The sequence below is a fragment of the Macaca thibetana genome, chromosome 9, assembly GCF_024542745.1.
Source record: "Macaca thibetana thibetana isolate TM-01 chromosome 9, ASM2454274v1, whole genome shotgun sequence".
Lineage (NCBI taxonomy): Eukaryota > Metazoa > Chordata > Mammalia > Primates > Cercopithecidae > Macaca > Macaca thibetana.
This window is the reverse complement of record NC_065586.1, coordinates 19,131,984-19,159,296: the sequence shown is the minus strand read 5'-3', so window position 1 is coordinate 19,159,296 and position 27,313 is coordinate 19,131,984. Positions and strand designations below refer to the sequence as shown.

Here is a 27,313-nt window from a genome sequence, read left to right as displayed (position 1 = left end):
CAGTGTCAAGATCACTGGGTTCAGAACCCGGAAACCTCAAATCTATTCTTTGTTCTTAAATACCTACTAGACTTTAAAGAAGACAGTTTCTGGACTCTAATTTCTCTATCTGTAGAATAAATGGGTTAGACCAAAGAACTCCTTTCTGCTTATAAATTTTCTAATTATATGACTGAGTGTACACCAGGAAAACAGTCTATCCTATCTCCTGTATAAATTAATGATGGAAATGAAAACCACCATGTCTCATGGAATTAACCACATTAATATTAACATCAACTGCTCAGAAGGACTTAAGTGCAAGTGTCACAGGAATTCTGAAGCACAGAGAACTAAAAATAAGAATATAACACTCTTCGTATTTTCAAAGAAGATTTTAATAATTTATATAAACACAGTAGCCTGTTCATAAAAAAAAGAAAGGTGATGTCTTAGCATATTCAGGGTTCAACCAAACTACCTGAATATAAATCAAAGTAATATTCACCTAACTGACATAATTGGCATGAATAATTTTAAGTAAAACACCTTTATTTGATATTAAATATGAATAAGCCAAAACAGAGAAAATTAATAAATTGATCATTTATTGAAACTGAAATAAAAATATATAATTATTAATGCCTCTTATATACATAAACTAATCATTGCTTAAATGAGCTGACATACTAACTCCATAGTTTCAAGTCACTAAGGAATTCTTATGAACTCAATAAAGAAACCAGAATTAAGCACAAAGAATGATGAACTGGAAAGTAGTCCTCGCTTTCTATCTACTAATTAGGAGTACAATCATTCAGTCAAATAGTCATTCAACAAACATTTAGCATACAGCTTCTGGATACCAGGTACTGGGGTAGGCACTAGAGCAACAAGGACATAGTCCCTACATTCAGTGAGCTCACAGGCAAGTAAACAAGTAAATATAAAGATTGCATGATTGGCCGGGAGCAGTGGCTCATGCCTGTAATCCCAGTACCTTGTGAAGTCAAGGTGAGCAGATCACGAGGTCAAGAGATTGAGACCATTCTGGCCAACATGGTGAAACCCTGTCTGTACTAAAAATACAAAAATTAGCTGTGCATGGTGGCGTGCACCTGTAGTTACTCGGGAGGCTGAGGCAAGAGAATCACTTGAACCTGGGAGGTTAAGGTTGCAGTGAGCCAAGATCATGCTACTGCACTCCAGCCTGGTGACAGAGTGAGACTCTGTTTCAAAAAAAAAAAAAAACTGCATGATAAACGTATATCTACAAAGGGCACAAAGGAATAAGTAGCTAATCCCCTAAAGACACATGGAGCAGTCAGTGTAAGCTTCAGGAAAAGGTAACAGAAACTGAAGTAAAAAACTAACCTGAATCTGAAAAAAATGAGTATTTTCCAAGCATGTTTCAAGGGGGAAGTTGCAGGATGCAGAAGTCTTCCCAAGTACAAAAAGAGAATGAACTCTGGACTATTGGCAACTTAAGGCACACAGGAATCAGTAAATGTAGGGATGAGAGGCACACAGAAATATGGGCAAAAACAGGAATTTTGACTTTATTCCATAAATTATGGAAAGCCACCAATGGGTTTTAAGTAATAAAATACTAAGACCAGGTTTCCATTTTAGAAAGATCAATTTGATTTCAGTGAGGAGGTCCAAAAATGAGAGCAGCAAGGCCAGATAGAAGGTACTATTGCAACTAACTGTGGTTGGAGATGCGGACTAAAACTAAGGTGAAATCATTTAGAAGAAAGAGCGTGGATATAAGAGCCATTGGTTTGGCCTCTGCACATCTTTACTGTTATACTGATAACATGGGGATAAAAATAAATATTATTTGTGTTTAAACTATTATCGTTACGTGAAGATTAAACAAATAACATATTATGACAACATCTGATATTCAAGAAATATTCATTAAGTCTTGAAAACAGGGAAGATGAAAGGAAGGAAGAAAGGAAGGAAACAGGGAGAGGGGAGGAAGGGAGGGAAAGGAGAGAATATGGGAAGGAGGGGGAAAATAATAAGAAAGAAGTAGAAAGCCAGGTACCGCTGCTCACGCCTGTAATCCCAGCACTTTGGGTGGCTGAGTCAGGCAGATCACAAGGTCAGGAGTTCAAGACCAGCCTGGTCAATATGGTGAAACCCCGTCTCTGCTAAAAATACAAAAATTAGCTGGGTGTGGTGGCATGTGCCTGTAGTCCCGGCTACTCAGGAGGCTGAGACAGGAGAATGGCGTGAACCCTGGAGGCGGAGCTTGCAGTGAGCCGAGATCGCGCCACTGCACTCTAGCCTGAGTGACAAAGCAGGAGTCTGTCTCAAAAAAAAAAAAAAAAAAAAAAAAAAAAAAGAAAAGAAAAGAAAGAAAGAAGCAGAAAAAGATATAGTATTTCTTTCTTAGCAGAAGCTACTCTCATTTTTCAATACTCTGCCTTTCTAATGTATCACTGACAAGGAAAGAGGCCTTGAATAATTGACTGAAGTCAGAATAGGTAAGGCACTCCACCTGTGAATATATGAGAGGCCTTAAAAAGTTCATGGAAAATGTATATTATGAAAAAAACTATGCGAATATTTCAATTTTGGCAGCAAAATAAACTTATACTACTTTATTATAGCATGTCTGAACAGGATCTAGTTTGAGACACTAAGAAGGAGTAGACATTAGTCTGAAAACAGCCCCTATCAGAGCAATGTAAATTCTGCTAAAACTGAAGCAAGAATAAACCTTAAATTATGATAAAGCTTGGGTGAAAGAACGGTGAAATCATTGATGCTTTACAAGAAGCTTAGGGGGACAATGCACCAAAGAAATTAGTAGTTCACAAGTGGACAGCTTTTTTAAAGAAGAAACAAGATGATGTGGAAGACGAAGTGTACAGGGACAGACCATCCACATTAATTTGCAAGGAAAAAAATTAATCCTGTTTGTGCCCTAATTGAAGAGGACTGATAATCAACAGCACAAACAATAGCCAACACCATAGACATCCTAATTGGTTCAGCTTACACAGTTCTGACTGAAAAATTAAAGTTGAACACACTTTCCACTGCATGGGTGCCAGAAGTGTTGTGCCCAGATCAGCTGCAGACAAGAGCAGAGCTCTCAAGGGAAACTTTAAAGAACTAGGGTCAAGATCCTGAAGCATTTCTTTGAAGAACTGTACCAGAAGATACTTTCCCAGTATGCTTTCCCAGTATGATCCTGAGGACAAAACACAATCAAAGTAATGGCTACCAAGAGTTGGAAGTGATTCAGTCAAAGCAAAGGGGGATCACTGAAGAGCAAAGGTCATGGCAACAGCTTTTTGGGGACATTCCAGGCATTTTGTTTGTTGATTTTGTGGAAGGTCAAAGAACAATAATATCTGCTTATCATGAGAGTGTTTTGAATAAGTTACCCAAAGTTTTAGTGGAAAATACCTGGGAAAGTTTTAGCAGAGAGTCTTCTAACACCACAATGTTTCTGCTTATTCCTTTCATCAAGCAAAGGCAATTTTGTGAGAGTCTCAGTGGGAAATCGTCAGGGATCCACCTTACAGCTCTGATTTGGCTCTTTCTGACTTGTTTTTGTTTCCCAATCTCAACAAATGTGTAAAGGACACCCATTTTTCTTAAGCTAATAATGTATAAAAGACTGCATTGACATTGTTACGTTCCCAGGACCATCACTTCTTCAGGGATGAAAAAACGAAGATCACATTTTCAATGTTTATCTTTTAACTTCATTTTTCCACAAACTTTTTGAAGTTCCTCCATACAAATGAGCACTTACAAAATAAGCAGAGAGTCTCATTCAATGAACAGGAAGTTCTGAGCCATCTAAAAATTATTTTAAGCAAGTTCAGTGTGTAGCAACAGACTGTATTGGCAAATACCAGTTAGGTTGACTTCTGCAATGACCATGATGGAGTAACAAGAACTAGACTTTCTCTCCCTCCTGAAACAACCAAAAAAATGGCCAAAATATATGCCACAAAAGTTTGCAAGACGCTGTAAAGTCCAAACAAGGTGAGCCCAACAACTGTTCTAATTTATGCCTGGAAAGGTTTTCCAGCCCACTACTCCAAGGAGAAGAGCCGAGGAGGAGCCCATTGTTCTCCCTGAGCTGAGGGGACAGAGCTGAGAGTCCACAGAAACCATGTTGACATGAGCTCTCAGGACAAAGTTTCAGAGAAGAAGGGGCTGCACAGAAAGAGAACTCCGGAGCTCTGCAAAGGGTCCCCCTAAAGTACATAGCTAAGTACTTGTTGGGACAGGCCTAGAGAAAGGTACCTGAGGTTGGGGAAAGAACACCCAGAGAGGATGAAAAGTAACAGTACACGTGCTCACCAATGTCCAGTAATAATGCTTATTTTACCAGCCAGACCAGAAACACTTCAAGATTCACAGGGATACTCAGAAGGGTCTTGCCTCACTAGTTGGGCGTAATTAGCTCTAAAATGAGAACTGGTCTGATCCCACCTAATGAATTTTTAAAGCAAGACCAAAAAGAGTCAAACTCTTTCCAACTAAACTTAAATACATACCAATACAAAGATCAAGAATATTTATATATACTTCCAGCACTCAATAAGATAAAATTCACCATATCTGACATCCAGACACAAATTAGCAGGGAAGCAACAGTAACAATAAAAGACAGAAAAATATGGCTCATAATAAGGAGAAAAATCACTCAGTCAGAACTGATCCAGAGTAAATCCAGATGCCAGAATTATCAGTTTAAATACATTAAAATGCTTATTTAAAACAGTATTCTATAAGTTCTAAAATAGAGATATGCAAGATACACTAAAGGGGGCCAGGCACAGTGGCTCACGCCTGTAATCTCAGCATTTTGGGAGGCCGAGGCAGGCGAATCACAAAGTCAGGAGTTCAAGACCAGCCTGACCAATAAGGTGAAAGCCCATCTCTACTAAAAATAAAAAAATTAGCTGGGCATGGTGGCATGCAGCTGTAGTCCCAGCTACTCAGTAGGCTGATAGCACATTAGTCATTAAAGAAGAAAAGATAGACACCTCTCAAAATAAAATACAGAGAGAAAATAAATTTTTAAAAAACATGAACACAGCAATAGTAGACAGTAAATTTCAAGTCACTGAATTTATGTGTAATCTAAGTTCTCAAAGGAGAGGAGAAAGAAGATGTGAAAACATTTGGGACTTTGAGTAAGGCAAAGCTTTCTTTGATATGACCCCACAGCATGATTTATAAAATAATATATTGATAAGAAGAACTCATCAAATTTAAAAAAAAAAAAAAACCTGCTCTTCAAAAGAATCCATTAAGAGACTGAAAAGACAAGCTGCAGGCTGGGAGAAAATATTTGCAATTCATATATCTGATAAAAGGCTTGCATCAAAAATATATTTTAAAAGCTCCAAATTTAATAATGAAAAACAAACAACCCCATTTAAAACTTGTGTGCAAGACTGGAACAGACATTTCAAAGTAGACATTTGTTTGGTAAATAAGCACATATGCTCAACATAATTAATGCTTAGGTTAGGGTAATGCAAATTAAAACCACAATGAGACGCCACTATCTATTTTTAAATAGCTAAGATTAGCATGACTGATAATAGTCAGCCAAGCAGTGGCTTGGATGTGGAGAAGCTGAAACTCTCATACACTGCTGATGGGAATTTAAAAAAGCGTAAACTTTGTAAAACAGTTTAAGAGTCCCTTGAAAAGTTAAATATACCTCTGCCATAAGACTCAGCCATTGCACTCCTGGGTATTTACCCAAGAGAAATAAAAGTAGGTGTTCATATAATGTTATCAGCACAAATGTTCATAGCACATGTATTCATAATAGCTCAAACTAGAAACAGTCTAGATATCAATCAGTACATTAATGAATCAACTTGCTTTGTCCAAATTATGGATACATGCTATGATATGAATGAATCTCAAAATAATTGTTCTAGATGAAACAAGGCAGACTCTAGAGGCAAAACATGCAGAGAAAAAAACAAAATGTCAGACAAAAGAGTACATAGTGTAAAATTTTATTTATATAAAATTTTGACTGTATAAATTACTGTCTAGTGAGAGAAAGCACTGCGGTGGCTGGTAAGTGCCAGGAATGAGGGGCCAGAGAAATGTATTATAGAGGCATCGGGACTGGAGGTGAAGCATATTTCCATTACCTTGATTGTGTGTTGATAGTTTCAAAACTTTCAATATATTTAGTTTATTATACGTTATACAAAATAAAATTTGTAATATAAATCAAAAGATTGAACTGAAGTTTCATGTGTAATGATTTCTTGAGCCTTTACTGACCATGGTACACATGAAAGCATTGGCTGATTATTTCAATGATGTTAACAAGCAAACTGGTTCCTGTACACTTACATGTACAATTTATTCCTATCCTATTTCTTTCATGTTACACGAGTGATCTTGAAAAATCTCTGCATTTTTCTTTACACAAACACAGCATGAGTACCTCCTATCTGCTGGGCTCTATGCTAGGTAATTTCATCTACCATATCACAGTTAATTAAAATGCTGGTTGTTATTGCTGCTGTTTCTCAGCAGAACAGAAACTATGTCTATCCATTATTCAATGGATAAAAAATATCCTGTTCCTTAAATCAGCGGCCCACTCTGCCCAGCTTTTTTTTTTTTTTTTTTTTTTGAGGAGTCATGCTCTGTTGCCCAGGCTGGAGTTCAGTAGCACATCTCAGCTCACTGCAACTTCTGCCTCCCAGGTTCAAGCAATTCTCCTGCCTCAGCCTCTCAAGTAGCTGGGATTACAGGTGCATGCCTGGCTAATTGTTTTGTATTTTTAGTAGAGATGGGATTTTGCCATGTTGCCCAGGCTGGTCTTGATCTTCTGACCTCAAGTAATCCTCCCGCCTTGGTCTCCCAGTCTTGGGATTACAAGTGTGATTCAGGCCCCATTTTTTACTCACTAGAATGACAAATCCACACAGCATGGAGAATCTCTGATTTCATCTTTTTGGGCCTGAATCTTATCATTATTATTATTATTATTTAAGACTAAAAGGAGCCTTAGATAAAATCAATCAGAACACTCCATTTGTAACCCAACGTGGGTCTCAAACCTCAAGTTTCATGTTTAAGGTTCATGACGAAAGTGTTCCTTGGTTAGTCACACATCGATCTGGCTATGAAGCTACTTTCCTGTAAAGGTGATTTTCTCCCGGAAACCAATCCTTGAGTAAATATCATAAGAAGGGTTTATCCACTACATACTTGCTCAATGCAAATTATAATTGACCCAATAAAACCTTAAGAATTAATCTGAAGTGGATAAGCCATTATTACATAAAAGTCAAAGGACCTCCCTTCCATTTCATTCCATATGATTACATGTACCTTACGCTGTGGCAGAGATGACGATTCCACACTATAGATGGGGGATTCATTCTCACGCTTACATGTACCTTACCCTGTGGCTGACCAGAACGATGCCACACTATAGATGAGGGATTCGTTCTCAAGCTTTTGGTTTATAATCTGGACAAATCTCCCATTCCAATGTGTTCTTCACTGTACAATCTACATTTATGACTTTTAGAAGATTTCAAAAGGTGACCTGGAGCTAAGTTCTTGGTTACAAAACTGTTAACTAGATTTAGATATTTAGATAGATATATGGCTTTAAATATGGGTAACTAAAGAAGTTTAGCACATGCAAAAAAAAAAAAAAGTTTAGCCAGGGACAGGTAAGAACTTTTTTCCAGTATGTTATGTGTAGATCAATTTGACTATAGGATGAAAGAACAAATATTCAAGCCCCCTGCATGTTATAGGCTGTATGATATGCTGGAAAGTAAATACATGTTCATTAATCAGAAACTGTGAGTTCTGGTCCAAATCCCAGTTCTGCTGCCCATAAGCTATTTGGCCAAGGATAAACAATCAGCACTCTAAGATTTTTTCTTTGAATCTACAAAATTGGCTGAAAGGACTTCTGACTTACCAAAATCAGGAAATGGCTGAGATAATCAGAAAAATAATATATAAAATTCCTTTACAAAACTGTTAACAGCCACATACGCATTTGAGCTTGCTATAGTAAGTCTGACTTTTAGAAAACAACATGTGAAATCTGAAGTAAAGAATATTCCCCTAGGAGTAAGGAGAACGATATTCAAATTCTAGTTATTCCTCAGAGAAGCTGATTGTTGAATAAAGCCTGGATTTCTGTTACTTACCTATAAAAAGATAAAAATAAAATGAAATAAGGAAAATCACAGATTTCAGAGTCTGTGCTTTTTGCAAAATATCAGAGATTATGCAAAACTCTTCCCTCCACTTCCAGGGTGTTCATTTCAGTAGAACAATTACTTGAAATTGGAAGGACCTGCAGCTGTTTCCAATGGCCACATGTTCAACTTCAGAAATTCTAATCTTACATTATTGGAGATAGTCAAGGAGGAAACAATGTAAAGAGCTTTGATACACCCTCAATTAAATGATTAATGTGTCTCAACGTAATTTTGATCAAATTCCACTTACTTTTAATTCAAGAATACAGTGATCTTTCATATTCCTTAGACATTCAGATGCATTTCAAATGTACATTATAAAATCCATTATCCTTACCTGAAAGGGCTGCCTGCTGGAAATGTTGAGGTGTTTCCTAATCCATCTGTTGCCTTGATTCCCAAATATCTGCCACAGCAGCTGTCCCCTTGACTCTCTCCAGATTCGTTGGTAGATTGCCAACCTATAAATCTGCTTTCCAAACATGTGGTAATAGAAACGGAAGGTGCAGCCTTTTGTATCAGTGGCATTAAGGATTGGGCTGAGTAAGGCAGCACTGTCTTGAAAAGCCTGTGGCTCTGAAGATTCTATGTAGAGATAGTGTCCTTTAGCTGTGCCCAGAGTGTTATCTTTCATTGGCCCTGTGTTAAGTGTTGGAGTTGGACCCTGGCTCCTGGTCCAATCAAAGTCATCTTTTGTATCTTGTTCCCAGTTACAGATTCCATTTTCAAAGTTACACTGCAGCTCAGGTGCTGAAATCCACATTAAAAAAAAGCAACAGATAATTAGGGACAAAAATACATGCAACCACATTCTATTTATTAATATTTAAAGAATGCTAGTTGATACTTTGCCCATGCCAAGGTAAGCCACTTTATTTTTAAAAATCCAACACCAAAGCTTTTTTTAAAAAAAGAGTTTCTGTTTCTAAGTGATATATCAATTAATAATATTTTATGAACTAAAGATGGAATTGCTTTGGACATTTTTTTCCAAACATTTTTGATGCACATCTCTTCTCCGTTTCTATGACCATAACTCCAGGAAAATGATCAAGACCCCATGCCTGGCTCACTGTGAGAAACTTCTGGCTCAATAGATTTCAACCTCAAATGAATGTTCCAATTGCCAGGGAACATTAAAAAACAAACAAACACTAAAGCCCAGAATTCATCTCCAGAGGTGTTGATTTAATTGCTCCTAGTGGTAAAGCCATGCATCAGGATTTTTTCTAAGCTCCCTTGGTGATTCTAACAGGCAGAGCTGAGAACAATCATATGTTAAGAATCACCTGGGGCTCATGGTAAAATTGCTTACTTCATAGTAAAACACTGAAACAGATACCAGCTTGTTAGATATAGGGTGAAGCCCAGAAATCCACATTTTTAACAAGCACCCTGATGTAGATGTTTTCCTGACCTCATTCCCAAATCTCTCATCTTTGATTCCATCCCATCCCAGATCCTGGTGTCCCTACGCATCAGTGCCAAGGTAACAAACTTCAATGACAATATTACCACTTCCTTCTCGAATCCAAATTCTTTCATCCATGCTCATAGAATCCAAACTTTAAATAAAAACTCCTCTGTCTTTCAAACTCCACTTTCCCCAAATTAAAATGACTGCCTGGTCCCTACTACTCTTCCCCATACCCTGCACCATCTTCCCCATGTATTCTAAACACCCCACCTCTTCCTCTACCTCTGTTTGCCCTAATGTTAGGTATGTGCCTTGCCATTTTTTTGCTGTGATTCATCAGTTTGGGTCTTTTCTTCTCACTGGATTGTAGCTCCTTTGAGTTGCAGCTTTTAAACTTCAGCTTCCTTCAGTCCCTAGACCAATTCAGACTTAGGAAGAATCTTACAGGAGTCCTGCCTTATCTGATGTTTTGCTGTTAGCAGTTACAGTAACCCACAACCAACTGTGGTCAAAAAATGTGAAATGGAGAAATCCTGAAATAAGCAATTCATACATTTTGAGTTGTAGGTCATTCTGAGCAGCCTGATGAAATCTTGTACCATCACAAACGATAGTTATCTCAGTTATCAGATCAACTGTAACAGGATCACAGTGCCTGTGTTTAAGTGTCACCCTTATTTTACTTAATAATGGCACCAAAGTGCAAGAGTTATAGCACAGGCATATTGTTATAATTGTTCTATTTTATTACTAGTTGTTGTTAATCTCTTAATGCCTAATTTATAAATTAAACATTATCAGGCTGGGCGCAGTGGCTCGCTTCTGTAATCCTAGCACTTTGAGAGGCCAAGGTGAGTGGATCACTTGAGGTCAGGAGTTCAAGATCAGCCTGGCCAACATGGCAAAATCCCATCTCTACTAAAAATACAAAAAAATTAGCTGGGAGTGGTGACAGGCACCTGCAATCCCAGCTACTCAGGAGGCTGAGGCAGGAGAATTGCTTGAACCCAGGAGGCAGAGGTTGCAGTGAGCAGAGATTCTGCCACTGTACTCCAGCCTGAGCAACAGAGGGAGACTTTGTCTAAAAAAAAAAAAAAAAAAAAAACACAAAAAACAAAATAAAAACAAACAAACAAAAAACTTTATCATAAGTATGTATGCATAGGAACAAAACATAGTATCTATAGGACTAGTTACTATTCTGTTTCAGGAATCCACTGGTGATCTTGGAAGCCCACAGGTAAGGGGGAAGTCTACTGTAGTCAATAATTGAAAACTCTTATCTAAATTTCTAGGGTAATATAGGAATATGTCCATTTTTCAAATGATACTCACTGTATTGAATAAATGGTATAAAATGGGCATTTGACAGTATTTGGGAGAAGGGGACAGGTTTTAGAATTAATAAGTAGTTCTAAATTTTAGCTTCATTTACATGTTAGTTTTTTGTTTTAATAAATGTCAACCGTCCTTTAACTATTCATCTTAGTAATGGCACTTGGTGCCAAAAGTGAACAAATACTCTGAAACAATAAATAAAAGGGTATGCGAATAAATGCAGCCAGGCGAGAACAAATCATCTGTCTTGGAAAATCACAGAAGAGGAGCTTAGACCTAATGAAGGGAACCAAGTGAGTAAATGTCAAGTGGGAGACAAGCTTTCTTTTGATATTTCCTCACTTGTGACTAATCAAGCCCAGCTGTGATGTGAACTGGGGAGACACAGTGTACCCTCCAGATGTCAGTCTTCAGCTGTAGGGCAGAAGGTGAATGGCAAGTTGCTGCATTTCTGACATAAAACTGACGCTAAAGCAAACACATTTTTCTATTGTCTGTCTTGGTGCTGACTGCACACTCAAACTTCATTTCCAAAGGGAATATGCCTAGCTCCACCTTTCCGTAAAAGACTGCATCTCTCAATATATTTCAGGAAATCCAACATGGATTTGTGGATCTCTAATGTACACTGTGTAATGAAGTAAAATGCCTTGATGGAAAGCCATGTGGGAAACTGACATTCTTTCACTAATCCATAATCAGAAGAAGTATTTTTATACTATAGTTGTATTCCCATTATCATATCCTACTAAGTGAATATAGGGAAGCTTGAGGGGTAATTTGCTTATTTTTAGCAGTACATCAACATTTTTTAATGAGTAGGATTTAGAGAGCTTGAAAAGATGTAAAGGCTTTCTAAATTTGCAAAAATAAATTGGCCTTAGGAAAAGTTACACTTCATATGATAGTCATTGTCAAAATTACCGATTTTAATTATATCCACTCAAATATTGGTGTGTAAATTTCATGAGATGCATGGTAATTCTGAATTTAATAGGCCTGACTTTGACATGCCTTTGATAATATGTGTACCGAAGATTACATATATGCAAAACTCTCTACAATGATTTATATGGAAATTTCTTAATGTTTTCTATGATGTAGTATGCATTTTATGTTTCTACTTTGGTTTGCAATTAGCATCCCTATTTCATGAACATAAATTTAATACATAAAATAAATAATTTACTTATAAAATAAATTTAATAAATAAAATAAATTGCATAATTTATAAATTTTTCATACATAAAATATAAGTAATTTATAAAATAAATATACTATTCAAGTATCTTCCATTTTTAAAATCATTGCTATTTCTGGATGAGGAATCTTGAGTCCAAGGAAAGATGCAAACTTTTCCTTTTCTTGACAAGGTTTTGTAATAAAAAAAAAAAATCCTATTAACTTCGAACTTATTTTCTGCACTGTACCACTAAGTGCAGTGGGCAATAATGGAGCTAGGTTCATATTGTACTCCTATGTACTACAAAGGCCTGTGAATCTGGCCTTCCCCACACCTTCATCCTTATTATATTTTGGGCCCTCTTTCCCCTTCATCTCCTTGCTCCAGCCACACTGGCTATTTTCCATCTGCCTTGCAGCCACATCTCAGGGCTTTTAGTTACATGCTTTGACTTGTGATTTTTTTTAGATCTGATCTAAGTCCTAATGTCTAGAACGTCCAGTGCCATTATTATGTAAAGTCACAGCACTCTTCTTCATAGTTCCTATCAAAGCTACCATTTTTGTTTATTAAATATTTAGATATTTGTTTTTCAATAAGATTGTAAGCTCCATGAGGGCAGGGACTCTGTAGCTGTGTTTATCATTGTATGTCTAGTATTTGGTATCTAGTATCTAATAAATTCACTTAATAAATAGTGATGGCTTGACTAACTAACCACACATACCATTCATCAGTTTTGGAGCTATGCTTACTGTTATCGGTTTGATTGACAAGATAAAAGTGAATTCATCAAGGTTGACACTTTCAAAATGAGAAAGAGAATCCCCCAACAAAAAGAACTTACTGCAGTTGACTTCATCAGTACGATCACCACAGTCATCCACCAGGTCACATAGCCGAAGCTTTTCTATGCAAGCCCTGGTGTGGCGACACCAGAAATGATCCAGCCCTTCACAGCTCTCAGCAGGAAGGGGTAGAGAACAATTTTCAAATCGGATGTCATCAATAGCTGAAACCCCATCATAAATGCCCAGACTAACTTTATCTAGTGACAAATGGAAGGGCTGAGAAAGGCGCCCTAGCTGAATGGTTGCCTCTGACCACCGTTCGCCCTGATTGTATAATACTCTCCAAAGCACGGTTGAGTCATGAGATTCTTCCATATGTAGCTGCAGCTCAGCTGCTCCCACTGACAGGCCATAGTTATAGAACCTAAAAAAGAGTAAATGTAAGAAATGGAAGTGATTTATAGAATAGACTACATATTTAACCTTTAGACTTTTCCACTTGGTCAACAGTCAATTTTAATGAGTTATCCTAAGACATTTTACTTTCATGCAATAACTGTGGCTGTCCATTTGCAAGAGCTTATCTGCTGAGGCACACACTCTGTGGTTCTCACAACCCTGGGAACTTGTCTCAAGGAGCTCAGTACTGAACAAGAGGATGCACTCTTAATTAAATTATAATCCATGGTTGGAGGGAAAGAGCCCCTTTCATCTTAAGAAAGAAAACAACATATACTGAGAACACACTCCTAGGTAAAATGAAAATCATATGAATTTAATGCAACAGCCATTTTTAGAGTAAAACCAGCAGTAAACCACAGAAATGAATAAGTGCAGAGGTATGCCTGCAAACACTTGACCACTAGGGTAACTGACCATTTTGTTTAATATTTACCAGAAGGAAAGTATGCATCCAGGTCCTGTCTGGCTAAAAGTTGGGCTCTGAAGCTTAGCAACTTGCCACAAGCTACTGCCTTTCTTCAGAATGAACATAAAATGCCCTGTTGAGATACAAAAACAAAGCCTTCATTAACCTATTGGATTCTAAAATGAGACATCTGTCTGTTAACCCTACACTGAGCAAGATCATTGTCCAACTGAAATTAAAATTATACAATAAAAATCAATCAGTGACTCTTGGTCAAATTTGCTCTGATAAATGTTGAACCACTATCTACATCTCATGTTAAATGATAACCAAAGACAATTGGTAATCTCAGCTAGTTCAGTCAAAAGTATATCTATATGCCATCTGTACCACCCATAAGGGAATCAGTCCATGCAGACAGCATAACTGTAACTGACAATATTCAACTATCCAAATGTTCACTGTAGTTGTCACAGAACTGTACCAGCTTCCCTTTCTCTTCTGAGGTCTAACTAAATAGTAAATAGCAGTGGTTAGAGAGTCCCTGTTTGCTTCTTACCTTGAGATGTGTTGAGACTATGATCCCGAGGAGGAGCCTGCTGCTCAAAATCAGCAGAAAGTTCACTCCGAGAGCTCCACATCCAGTCAAAATGGTCACCACTAATTGCTTCAAACCAACCACAGCTGTTTGCTTCAAAATCACACTTGGAAACTGAAGAACAAAAATGTGGCTCTTATGTTGGCTCTCCAAACTGCTCCCACACCTTGAAAAGGCAGAGCTCAAATGGAAATCACCTTATTATGCTTCTCTACAACATGAAGGGCAATGAGGGACACATTTCAGAAAATAAAAAAGATACTTTTGCATTTGCAAAAATGGAGCTACCCTTTCCATACTGGAGACTGAGAAGACAGAATTCTCAATTTAAGAAATACAAATTTTTTCCAAATGTTCTGAGAAACAGCATCATTCAGCCCGATTGCTTATAGAATTGTCAAGGTATGCCGTTAGTTTCCCTGCTACTATTACATCAGCTGGGAGGCATCATTGTTCCTGCAGGGTATTTTATGTTAAATCATGAAAAGCTGCTACTTCTAAACAATTTAATATGTGAAGAATCCCAGATACACTATATTTAATACAATGTGTACCCCAGATTTTTATAGAGCTTAATATTTCACAAAGTGTTATATGCATTGCCTAATTGGTGCAGAAAAGAATAATTTGAACTATTTTTCAGATAAATATGCAGAGAAATCAGTTAAATTCCACAGAGATATTCTAGAAAAGGAAGAGGAAAAAAGGAAGAAGAGAAAGAAAAAGAAAGGGAAATTATAATGTTAGTAATGTAATAGTACAGCTAATAGTTATTGAACACTTTATATCATAGACTCTGTGTGGAATATATATCTATCTAACTTTCACAAACAGCCATATAGGAAGGTATTATTGTTGTTATTCTACAGAAGAAGAGAGGTTGAGAGAAGTTATTAATGTAACCAAGGTCAAATATTTAGGAAGTTATAGAATGGGACTGTAATCCAAATATTAGGCTAATATTCTTTCTGCAACTGTTGACAATAAGTGTTAACTGTCATTAGATTTTTAAAAAAGTAAAGCAAAAAGGTATAATCTGAATTTGCTTGGCATGAACATTCAGCCGTTACTACATAGACCAATGTAAAATGAACTTCATTTTCATTGACGATGATTACACTGAAATTCTTAGCCATTGGCTATTTTTATCAAGGAATATACTAATAAACTGCATAGACATAAACTTGTAAAATAAATTAGGAGGTAAACAATGAGTTTAGGGAAAAAAGTATAAACGAACTCACTAAATGAGATTACAAAATGTAAAATTATAAGGGCATTTTAATGTAATAATAAAATTATAGGGAATTTAACCTAATTGTAACAGCATTTTAACCTAATGATAAAATTATCATTTTGAATCCTGAAAATGCCTCTTCTACATGGAGAAGAATGTGAGGGAATAATATTACAAACACTAAGTTTTTTATGCTTTCTATGAAATGTCTAATTTCAAAACCTAATTTGCTTTCTATCAAATTTCCTGGCCCAAATTTGGCCAACAAAGTAGTTCTGAATCTTATCAGAATCACAGGGAATGTATAAATACATCTATACATCTAACAATAAATACTTTTAAAGTGTCACATCTACCTTAATATGCAAGAGATAGCTATACTTCAGTATATAAAGACAATTAGAAACAAGTGAAATGAAAAAAGTTTTACTGTATTTAGAGTAAAGATTTATCAGTCAGGCGCAGTGGCTCATATCTGTAATCCCAACACTTTGGGTGGCCGAGGCAGAGTGATCACGAGGTCAAGAGATCGAGACCATCCTGGCCAACATGGTGAAACCCCGTCTCTACTAAAAATACAAAAATTAGCTGGGCATGGTGGCACGCATCTGTAGTCCCAGCTACTCGAGAGGCTTAAGCAGGAGAATCGTTTGAATCGGGAGGCGGAGGTTGTAGTGAGCTGAGATCCTCCACCGCACTCCAGCCTGGGTGACAGAGCGAGGCTCCATCTCAAAAAAAAAGATTTCTCAAGTAAAGTTTAGAAATCTGTGGCAAAGCAAAATTATATACTGCTCAAAAATTAAAGATAATAATAGTAAATAACACAAGTTAGAAATAAAATGCAAAGGATATTTGTCTTCGTATTATTAAAAGCCATCTCTGTAAGTAAATAATATGCAAACAACACATAAATATACATAGAGTCCAGAGTTTTCAAAGTGTGTGGATGTCATTTCAATACCTGGGAAGCAAATGCTTTCCATTCTTATTTCAGACAATCCAGGGAACTGGATCTAGCAGTTATTATTATGTAAATATAGGGATAAAGCAGGTTATTGCTAATGTATAATATCTATCTCACATAGCGACCTGGAAAGGGAACCTTATTATCTGCTATCCAGGGAGATATTGCTATAGAAATAAGTGAATATTCGAATGGTAGTAAAATTTAAGAAATCATTGCAGTGACTTTGTAGTTCTCTTACATAAGACTCTTCAAAGATAGTGATTTTTCAACAGATAATTATGCTGTTAAAATTCAAATATGCTTTTCTAGTATTCTTTATTCCTACTTAGATTTAAAAACTCCCCTTGATTGATCATAAATGTAATAGTCAATTAAATTAGTCTCCTAGTTAGTCATTAATTAAATATGTGCTTCACTAGAACAGTTTTGAAAAATTATACATATAATTCATACATAGAATTATATATAAATTGTATATAATATATAAATATATATGTGTATATGTAAGCACACACGTCTACAATTATAAAATTTCTAAGTTAGAAAAGGAGAAATACAATAGCCTGGGTATGTTTTTAAAATTGAGATCCCAGGATTTTTCACTGTTTCTGAAGCATTATTGACTTTCTCAGTTATCATCATCAGAATCCTCATTTTTGCAATAATAACTGCAATTAGCATTTACTCAAGGTTTAGTGTATAGCCAGCTTTGTGCTAGGGGCTGCTACAGGCCTAACAGGATGCCCATTGACACAAAATTTCTATTTAATAAAAATTATGCCTGTCTGTACTATGGCTATAGGTTGAAAAGCTAATGATTCTACAGCAGCTTTTAGTTACTGTGAGAAAAATTAACTGAATGGCCTCTATTAATTATGTAAATATCATTACAGCAGTTGCCCCTGGAGAAATGGCATTAGGGGATACTTGCTGGGCTGGCTCACAGTCCATCCCTGTCATTTTTTGAGCTCTTCATTGAGATAAAAGAAGATGAATTTATGTAGAAGCCAAAAAAAAAAAAAAAAAAAAAAACCTCAAGCAGGGAGGGAAACAAAAAGCCCAGAATCAGATTCTTTCTGATTTCAGATTCACTGTCTTAGAACTTCTCTGATGGTTTAAGGTGATTCTACTGAGGTTTGTTGGTAAGGAATAAACACCAAGTGTACAAAAGAGAAGTCTGAAGTCTGAGCTGGTAATTTGGGCCTCACACAAGGATTTAAACATTCATAGGAGGAAATACGTCCTGACTCATCACGTGGCTGAACTTTGAACAGTTGAACTCCTGGTGTTAGCCACAGAGGCAAGATGCTCATGTTGAGTGAAAAAAACAAAATAAAACAAAAGCTGAACATGTGAGTGGTAATTGTAAAAAGTTAAAACCTAGAGCTACCATTGTGACTTACAGAAAGATCTGAACCAGAAAGAACATAAATGCAAAGTGAAAAACATTTGTTAATACATATGTCATCTGATTTAATCCTCATGAAATATCAAAGAAAATATTATTGTCCCTATCTTATTTTATTTTTTTTGAGACAAAGTCTCATTTAGTAACCCAGGCTGGAGTGCAGTGACATGATCTCGAGTCACGGCAGCCTCAACCTCCCAGGCTCAGGCAGTTCTCCTGCCTCAGCCTCCTGAGTAGCTGAAAACACAGGTACATGCCACCATGCCTGGTTAACTAAAAAAAAAAAAAAAAAAAAAAAAAAAAAATTTGTTGAGATGGGGTCTCCTCATATTGCCCACACTGGTCTGAGGGCTCAAGGGTCCTCCTGCCTTGACCTCCCAAAGTACAGGGATTACAAGTGGTAAGCCACCATGCTTGGCCATGTCCCTATTTTATTTTATTTTATTTTATTTTATTTATTATTTTTTTAAATTTGGAGACAGAGTATTGCTCTATACCCCAGGCTGGAGTGCAGTGGCCACAATCTCAGCTCACTGCAACCTCCACCTCCCAGGTTCAAGCAATTCTCATGCCTCAGCCTACGGAGTAGCTGGGATTACAGGTGCCTGCCACTATACCCAGTTAATGTTTGTATTTTTAGTAGAGATGAGTTTTTGCCATGTTGGCCAGGCTGGTCTTCAACTCCTGACCTCAAGTGATCCACCTGCCTGGGCCTCCCTAAGTGCTGAGATTATAGGCGTGAGTCACTGCACCTGGCCCATGCCCCTATTTTAGAAGATATGAGAAATATGAGGTTGAAAGAGGAGTGACATGTAATTTTTCAGTGCTCATTATTATTGTCAGGATTCTAACCCAAACCTAATGGCAAAGCCTATGCTCTTAAAAATTATACAGCTTCTATTAAGTTAAATCATTAATAATGATAACAATTTTTAAACAGCTATTCTATAGCAAGCATTATGCTATGTGTTTTTAATGGATAATGACACAAAATCAAAACATGTATGACCACAGGACACATTCTGGAAATACATGTTACACCATACAATAATAATAGCTGTTAAGTCCACCACATTGACTCTTCTTGCTCCTTTAAAGACTTTTTTTTTCCTCTAGATTTTGTGACCTTGCTGAAAGTTGCATGAAGGAGGACAAAAGTTAATTGAGTATTCTAGTATGTCGGCTTAGGTTCATAGACGTTGTCCTTTATTTGATTAAACATTTGCTATAAACTCCAAATACATGAATACTGTATTATCTATTTTGGAACAGGTTCTGTAACATTGTAATTCTTTTGAGTTTCAGGCTTTTCCATGCATTCTAATGGTTATGTGTTTGAAGTTATCATAAGGTTGAAGCAATTAAACTCTAGACTTCATCAATAGTTAATAGTTATTAATTATTTAAAACAAAATATACAATAGTAAGACAATGTTTGCAAAAGTACCATAAAATTATTTTAAAGATGTCTATATAAATGAATAGAAATAATTAAATCTTTTAAAAATGCCAATACATAATTAAATCATTATTGTATTTGAAATAAGAATAATTAATTACACTATTCTACCTATGGCTTAAACGGTCTCCTGAGATCCAGACAATGGCAGATAATGCCTCATGGGTCTCTTATGCTTCTACACAGGTTATGAGCAGGGCCATTAACTGCCCCTTTGTTCCAGGTTATCCTTTCAAGGATATTTAAATAGCAGAGCTATGAAAGTCAGATAGTGACTCCCTCTACAACAGAAGACAAGTTATTATCCTGTAGAATAAAGATAATGTCTCTTTCTAAAGAAAAGGTCAGACAAGTTTATTTGCAGCCCATTATAAAAGATCTGAGTTCAATAAGTTTAGGCCTCTTTAGTGGTGATGCAAGCCTGCTTCATGTGTACATCTATCTACCTCGGCACCTCTCTATTGGCCCCTTACTTAGGGGACATGGGGAGCAAGGAGAACCAATGGAAATATGTTGCTCACAACATTTGCTATACCATTAGTAAAAAGTCATCTGCCTGTGACACAGGAATCTCACCTCTTCTGTCAGCATCCATGAAACAATGGCAGGCTAACTTGTTTCCTTATCAGTCAGGTAAAATTGTAGACCCTTCACAATACTTGACACTATATTCAATATCTATGTATACTACCACTTTGCCGTGAGCCGAGATCGCATCACTGCACTCCAGTCTGGGTGACAGTGAGACTCCGTCTCACAACAAGAAAAAAAGGAAAGCTTAGACTCTAGTGTGGGAAATTCATAAGCAAGTAGGCAACCATCAGAGAGTAAAAACCACTATGTGCTCATTCATTCATTATTCATTCATTTGACAAAAACTTAGCAAATATATGCTATATGTCTGCACAAGTATAAAGTCTAAGAGTATAGCAGGGAAAAGAAAGAAAACCTCTGTACTCATGGATTTTTACATATGAAAGCCAGAGGAGTGTGGACATTAGTGGAGATAACAATAAAAACACAAGATAAGTAAGTAATGGTAAAAGGGCTAATAAAAAAATAAAATAAGGAAGAATATTGAAAATGTTAGAGCAAAGGGCTGTAATTTTGTCAATGATCAAGGAAGACTTTATAGAAAATTTGGCAACTAGGTAAATGGCTGAAGGGGGTAGGTGAGGAAGCAAGTTGTGCAGCTATGCAAGTAAAAGACACTCACCACCAAGGGAACCACAGGGACAAAGCCTTGAGGCCAAAGCATGCTTCTCATGTATTTTAGATGTATTCAGAGACGAGGGCATCACAAGGACAATGAGTGACAGTACAATAATAAGATATTAAATTAGACAGGCACTTCAATTTTTTTGGCTATAATTTTGAATGAGATGGGAAACAATTGGGATGTTTTAAGCAGAGATGTGACAACATCTGACTTTACTGAAGAGAGTGAAGGACAAACAAGGAAGGGGAAGAATATTGCAAAAATCCAGACAAGAATTGAGAATTCGAGGTCAAGGTGTGATATGGTTTGGCTCTGTGTTCCCACCCAAATCTCATTTTGAATTGTAATCCCCACGTGTTGAGGGAGGGACCAGGTGGGATGAGATTGGATCATGGGGGCGGTTTCCCCCAATGCTGTTCTCGTTATAAGGAGTGAGTTCTCATGAGATCTGATGGTTTAAAAGTTGTACTCCCTTCATTCTGTCTCTCTCCTGCCACCATGTAAGACATGCCTTGCTTCCCCTCCACCTTCTGCCATGATTGTGAGTTTCCTGAGGCCTCCCCAGCCATGAAGAACTGTGAGTCAATTAAACCTCTTTCCTTTATAAATTACCCAGTCCCAGGCCGTTCTTAGAGCAGTGTGAAAACAGACTAATACAGGGTGGTAGCAATGAAGACAAAAATGAGCCCTTTTGGAGACACTTTGAAAGCAGACATGACAGGATTAATTGGTATCAAAGGTGCAGTATGAGAAAAAGAGAAGTTAATATGATTTCAAAGTCTTTAACCTGAGCATTTGGAATAATGAAGGTAGCATTCATGAAATGGGGAAGACTGTGGGGAGGCAGGTTTGAAGGCGATTAGGGGAAACAGAATCTCAATTTTGGACATGTTGTACTTGCTGTTCCTATTGGGTATTCAAGTGATCCTGTCAGGTCGAGAGCTGTATGTATGAGCCTGAAGTTCACATGAGGAGTTTAGGCGGGAGATATAAATTAGAAAATTATCAAAGCGACAAAAAGAAGGCATAAAAATAGGAGAAAAAAAAAAAAAAAACAAAGAGTGGTGCCTCATGGCCATGGGAGCCAAGTCAAGTTTAAGTATTTGAAGGAGGAGGGTGATACCATCTGTGTCAAATGAAGATTGAGAATAGGTCACTGGTAACTTGGATAAGAACAGTTTCTATTGAATGGTGACAGCCAGAGCCTCACTGGACTGAGTTAAAAGGAGATTCAGAAGAGAAAGGTTAAAGAAAGTGAATACAGTGAATTATTTGAAGTACTATAAAGGAAAGGGGGAAAATGTAAAGGAAATGAGAGAAAAATGGTATATTAGCTGGAAGGAGAAACTAGATCAAGACAAGATATTTTTAAGATGTGAGAGGTAAAAACCTTTTTTTTTTTTTTTTTTTTTTTTTTTGCTTATAGAAAAGACTGGTAGAAAAACTTTCAGGAGTAATGCTGTTGAACAGGCAAACAGAAAGGGGTTCTACATATAAGAAACACGGACAGTTTACTTCGGGTACAGGAGAAAAGACTGACTTTACAAGTGGGTAGAAGTGGTGCTGGAACTTCTAAAAGTTCTTTTCTGGTTGTTTCTATTTTTTCAGTGAAATAGTATGTAAGATCACAGTTGAGGCTAGGAATAGAGAAGTGGAAGACAGATGTTAAAGAAGACAGATGAAAAATGTGTTATTCATTGAGGAAGGCAGGGGAGGCAATGGATTGGGGAAATTGCATATGCTTACCGGGTAACCTTGAGAACACACTTTAGGGCAGCAATCCCCAATGTAAAGTGAGAACAGATGGCACTGGGTTTTTGTTTGTTTGTTTTTGTTTTTCTATCTCTAGCCACACTCAGCTATGCTTGTTGACTGGATGTAGAGTATAAGGAAAAGGGTGGAGTTAAAGATGAGTACAAAGTGTTTACCTGTAGCAACTGAAGAATGGCGTTGTCATTTCTAACCCTGGGCATACTCTAAGACCATGTTTGGAGGAAACTCTCAGAAGCTTGCAGGTGGGTATGAAAAATTTAAGATCCCAATTAAACGTCCAGGGGAAGATGTTTAATAGAGAGTTAAATCTGAGTCTGGAGTTCAAGAAAGAGGTTTAAACTAGAGATACAAATTTGGGAGACATGATCATATCAATGGCATTTAAAGCTGAAGACTAGATGAGTTTTCTACAGTAGTGAAGATAAAAGATCTAAGGTCTAGACATCAGAGCCAGAAAGAAAAACAAGCAAAGATGAGAAAGAACAATCAAGGAAGTTGAGGAAAACCTAGGGAATTTGCCATCTTGAAAGCCAAGTGAATAAAATGTTTTCAGGAAACGGAAAATGTGGTTAGCTGCAAATATTGCTTTTAGTAATCCCCATTTATTTACAAGGGATATTTTCCAAGACCCCCTAGTAGATGGCTGAAGCTCTGGATTATGCTGAACACAACATACGCTGCTTTTCTATCTGACAATCAAGTTGGCTACCAAGCAGGGTGGTCATAGACAGCCTGAATACACTGGACAAAAGGATGATTCACATCCTGGGCAGGACAGATAAGGACAGCATGAGATTTCATCACACTACTCAGAATGGAGTGCAATTTAAAACTTGTGAATTTATTTCTGGAATTTTCCATTTTATATTTTCAGACTGAGGTTGACTGTGGAAAGCAAAACTGCAGATAAGGGTGGACCACTGTACAAATCAGGATGAGGGATAAGAATTGACTTTTAGATGTAACAATATAAGGCCCTTGTGGGTCCTGATTACAGGGGGGAAATCCTGAATAGAGAGAATTTAAGTAAATATTGGAGAAGAGAATAACTTTTGACAACATCTTTCTAAGACTTTATCAAGGAAAACTGAGAAATAAGGTAGAAAGCTGTCATAGAAAATGGGGTCAAGAGAGTTGAACAGCATGTTTATCTAGGCTCATGGGGAAGACACAGTAGACAGGGACAAAGTGGGTGGGATTTGCTGGAGAGACACCGTTGAATAGTAAAGAAAAGATGGGATCTAGTTCACAAGCAGAAAGTATCGAAGTGTCCAGACAGCTCATGTATGGTAATAGAGTGACAGTGTCATTATGGAAATTGTATTTTAGAAACTGGGAATAATAAAGAAACCAAGGCTGCTTGAGTAGCACTAAAGACTGACAGTGAAAAAGAAGAGAACGTTTTGTTGTTACTGGATAAATGACTCCCATGAGGAACTCTTGTTACTCCAGAGTCCTTAAAGAGGACTCAATAGGCTATGGAAAATATTACAAAAATACAAGCAATAACTGTATATCAATTCATACCAAATTTGTACAGGCTTACAAAAAACCTATGTTTATTTTCTTTATGTTTATATTTAAAAGCAAATATAACTTAGGCTCATCAGGGTCTCTAAGGAGCACCCACAATTGTGTTTGAAACGTGAAATTGTATTAATGAGCTCATGTTAAAAACGGTACCCATTATTATGCTTATATTTATGAGAAGACTGTTAGTGCTATAGTGACATGAGGTGGGTTGTTATTAGACAAACAATTTTTTTTTAGATAATCACATTAAGAGTATACTATAGTAATATAGATGAACAAAATGTATGATTCATAAAAGACCCTACTATTTTTTCTCTGGGGGTAGGCAGAAATTAGTGATACATTTTTTAAATAATGTAACTTTTTTTCTATCATGCTAAATGTTTATTTATATTGTCTTTGCATTACATATATATGCATATATATGTGTGTGTGTGTATATATATGTATTATTTTTTTCCCCAGACCAAGCTAATGATCTCAAATGTTTTATACTTCTTGGTAAAAGCTCAATTACCTAAAGAGCCAAAATATGAATATTTTAAGTTAAAACTCAGGTTGTTTGGTTAAAATTTATAGGGATCTCTTATTACCCAAGATAACCTGCTCTCCAGGATATAAGGAATTATTTATATTAACCCTACCCATGTTTACAACCCAAATCAAGTGCAATTGTATTAATATTCCCATATATTGTAGCACTATTTAATAATTCAATCTTTCTTTTTTTTTTGAGATGGGATCTCACTGTGTTGCCCAGGCTGGAGTGCAGTGGCATGATCATGGTTCACTGCAGCCTCAACCTCCCAAACTTTAGCGATCCTTCCTTCTCAGCCTCTGAGTAGCTGGGACTACAAGCATGTGCCACCACGCCCAGCTAATGTTTGTATTTTTTGTAGAGATGAGGTTTTGTCATGTTGCCCAGACTGGTCTGGAACTCCTGGGCTCAAGTGATCCTCCTGCCTCAGCCTCTCAAAGTGCTGGGATTATAGGTGAGAGCCACCGAGCCTGGCCTGATAGTTCCATCTTATTTCATGACTATGTATGCCTGATGTTGTAAGTTATTTTATCACCCTCTTACAATTCTATTGTTGATCGTTTGTTGAAATAATGTTGGCCTTCTTTCAGAATTCATTGTGAGGCATACAGTATTTCCAGGAACTGAAGAAGTATTAGAAAAATCTGTCTAATAAATTTCAAAACTGAAAAGAGTATAAAGCCATATTTCAAGTATCCCTGTGAACACAAAAGAACAAATACAAAGAAAACCCACAAAGGCACACCCTAGCCAAACTGCTGAAAATCTATGCCAGAGAGAAAAATGTTAAAAGCAGCTGAAAAAAAAAAAAAGCATAAATCACCTTCAAAGAATAATTATTAGACCTCTTTAATAGATGCAATGGAAACCAGAAAGAAAAGGAATGTTATCTTTAGAGTGTTGGAAGAAAATAACTGCTGGTGCATTTGTTTTCTATTGACACCCAGGGCATTGGTTTTATTTTATTTTAGTTGGTTATATTTTATTTTAGTTTCTATCAGTTTTCTACTGCTATGTAACAAACGACCGCAACCTAGGGACTTGCCACACTCATTTATTACCTCATAGTTTCTGTAGGTCAGAGGTCTAGGACGGCAGGGCATGGCTGTCTGCTTAGGGTCTCACAAGGCAGCAATAAAAGTGCAAGTCACAATGGCTCTTATCTGGAGGCTGTGGGGGGAAATCTTCTTCCTGGCTTATTCTCATTTATGCGGATGGCAGAATTCAGTTTTTTGTGGCTGTTAAGACTGAGGTCCTTGTTTTATTGCTGGCTGTCTGCTGAGGATTTCTTTTGTCTCCTTAAGGCTGCCTGTCCTATCTTTTCATGTGGCTCCTTCCATCTTTAAACCAGCAATGGCATACCAAGCCCTCTTCTTATTTGCTTTTTCCCCTACTTTTTCTTTATTGTCATAAAATACACATAACTTAAAATTATTATCTAAACCATTTTAAGTGCACAACTTAGGAGTATTAAGTGCATTCATATTGTTGCACAACCATCACCAACATCCATGTCCAAAACTCTTTTCATCTCGCAAAACTGACATCTATACCCATTACACAAGAATACTCCACTTCCTTCTTCCTCAGGCCCAGGAAATTACCATTCTACTGTCTCTAAGATTTAGGCTATTCTCTGTACCTCAGATAAGTCTAACCATATCATTATTTCTTTTTGTGACTGGCTTATCTCACTAAGCAATATGTCCTCAAGTTTGGTTTTTTTTGGTTTTTTTTTTTGTTTTGTTTTTACTTATTTATTTTTGAGATGGAGTTTTGCTCTGTTGCCCAGGCTGGAGTGCAGTGGCATGAGCGATCTCGGCTCACTACAACCTCCACTTCCCAGATTCAAACAATTCTCCTGCTTCAGCCTCCTGAGTAGCTGGGATTACAGGTGCACACCACCAGACCCAGCTAATTTTTGTATTTTTAGTAGAGATGGGATTTCACCATGTTGGCCAGGTTGGTCTCAAACTCCTGACCTCAGGTGATCCACCCACCCACCTCAGCCTCCCAAAGTGCTGGGATTACAGGCGTCAGTAACTGCACCCGGCCATGTTCTCAAGTTTTATTCACTTTATAGCATATGTCAGAATTTCTTTCCTTGTTATGACTGAATAACATTCCACTGTATGCATTCACCACATTTTTCTTATCCCCTCATCTGTCAATGAATGAATGGGTTACTTTCAGCTTTTAGCTATTGTGAATAATATTTCTATGAATATGAGTGTACAAATACCTCTTTGAGATCCTGCTTTCAATTATTTTGAGTATATACCCAAAGCTGGAATTGCCAAATCATATGGTAATCATATTTTTAATTTTTTTGAAGAACTACTTTCCTCTTCCACAGTAGCTATGCCATTTTACATCCCCAACAGTGCACACGAGTTCCAATTTCCACACCTTCACTAACACTTGTTAATTTCTGGATTGGTTTTTTGTTTGGTTGTTTTTTGTTTTGGGTTTTTATTTTTTTGGTAGTAATCAAATGGGTGCATGGTGGTATCTCATTGTTTTGATTTGCATTTCCCTAATGTTGGTGATGTTGGATATCTTTTTACATGCTTATTGGTCATGTGTTTATCTTCTTTGGAGAAACGTCCATTAAAATATTTTGTCTACTTTTGAATTGAGCTGTTGGTCTCAATAATAGACCAATATAGAAGTTCTCTCTATATTGTGGATATCAATCCCTTATCAGATATATAACTTGCAAAAGTTTCTCCCCTTCTTGGGGTTGCCTT

General features: G+C 36.9%; 1 protein-coding gene across 3 annotated transcripts in view; it reads right to left on the bottom strand.

Moving 5' to 3' along the window:
• Nucleotides 1-27,313, bottom strand: part of MALRD1 (MAM and LDL receptor class A domain containing 1) — a 930,868-nt gene that overhangs the window by 508,107 nt on the left and 395,448 nt on the right. For all 3 annotated transcript variants that reach the window (XM_050804020.1, XM_050804022.1, XM_050804021.1), the window contains exons 15-18: nt 14,391-14,543; nt 13,859-13,964; nt 13,020-13,387; nt 8,572-8,984 (exon numbers count right to left, since the gene is read on the bottom strand). In XM_050804020.1, the coding sequence (XP_050659977.1) occupies nt 8,572-8,984; nt 13,020-13,387; nt 13,859-13,964; nt 14,391-14,543 (1,040 nt within the window). The remainder of the gene's footprint in view (nt 1-8,571; nt 8,985-13,019; nt 13,388-13,858; nt 13,965-14,390; nt 14,544-27,313) is intronic.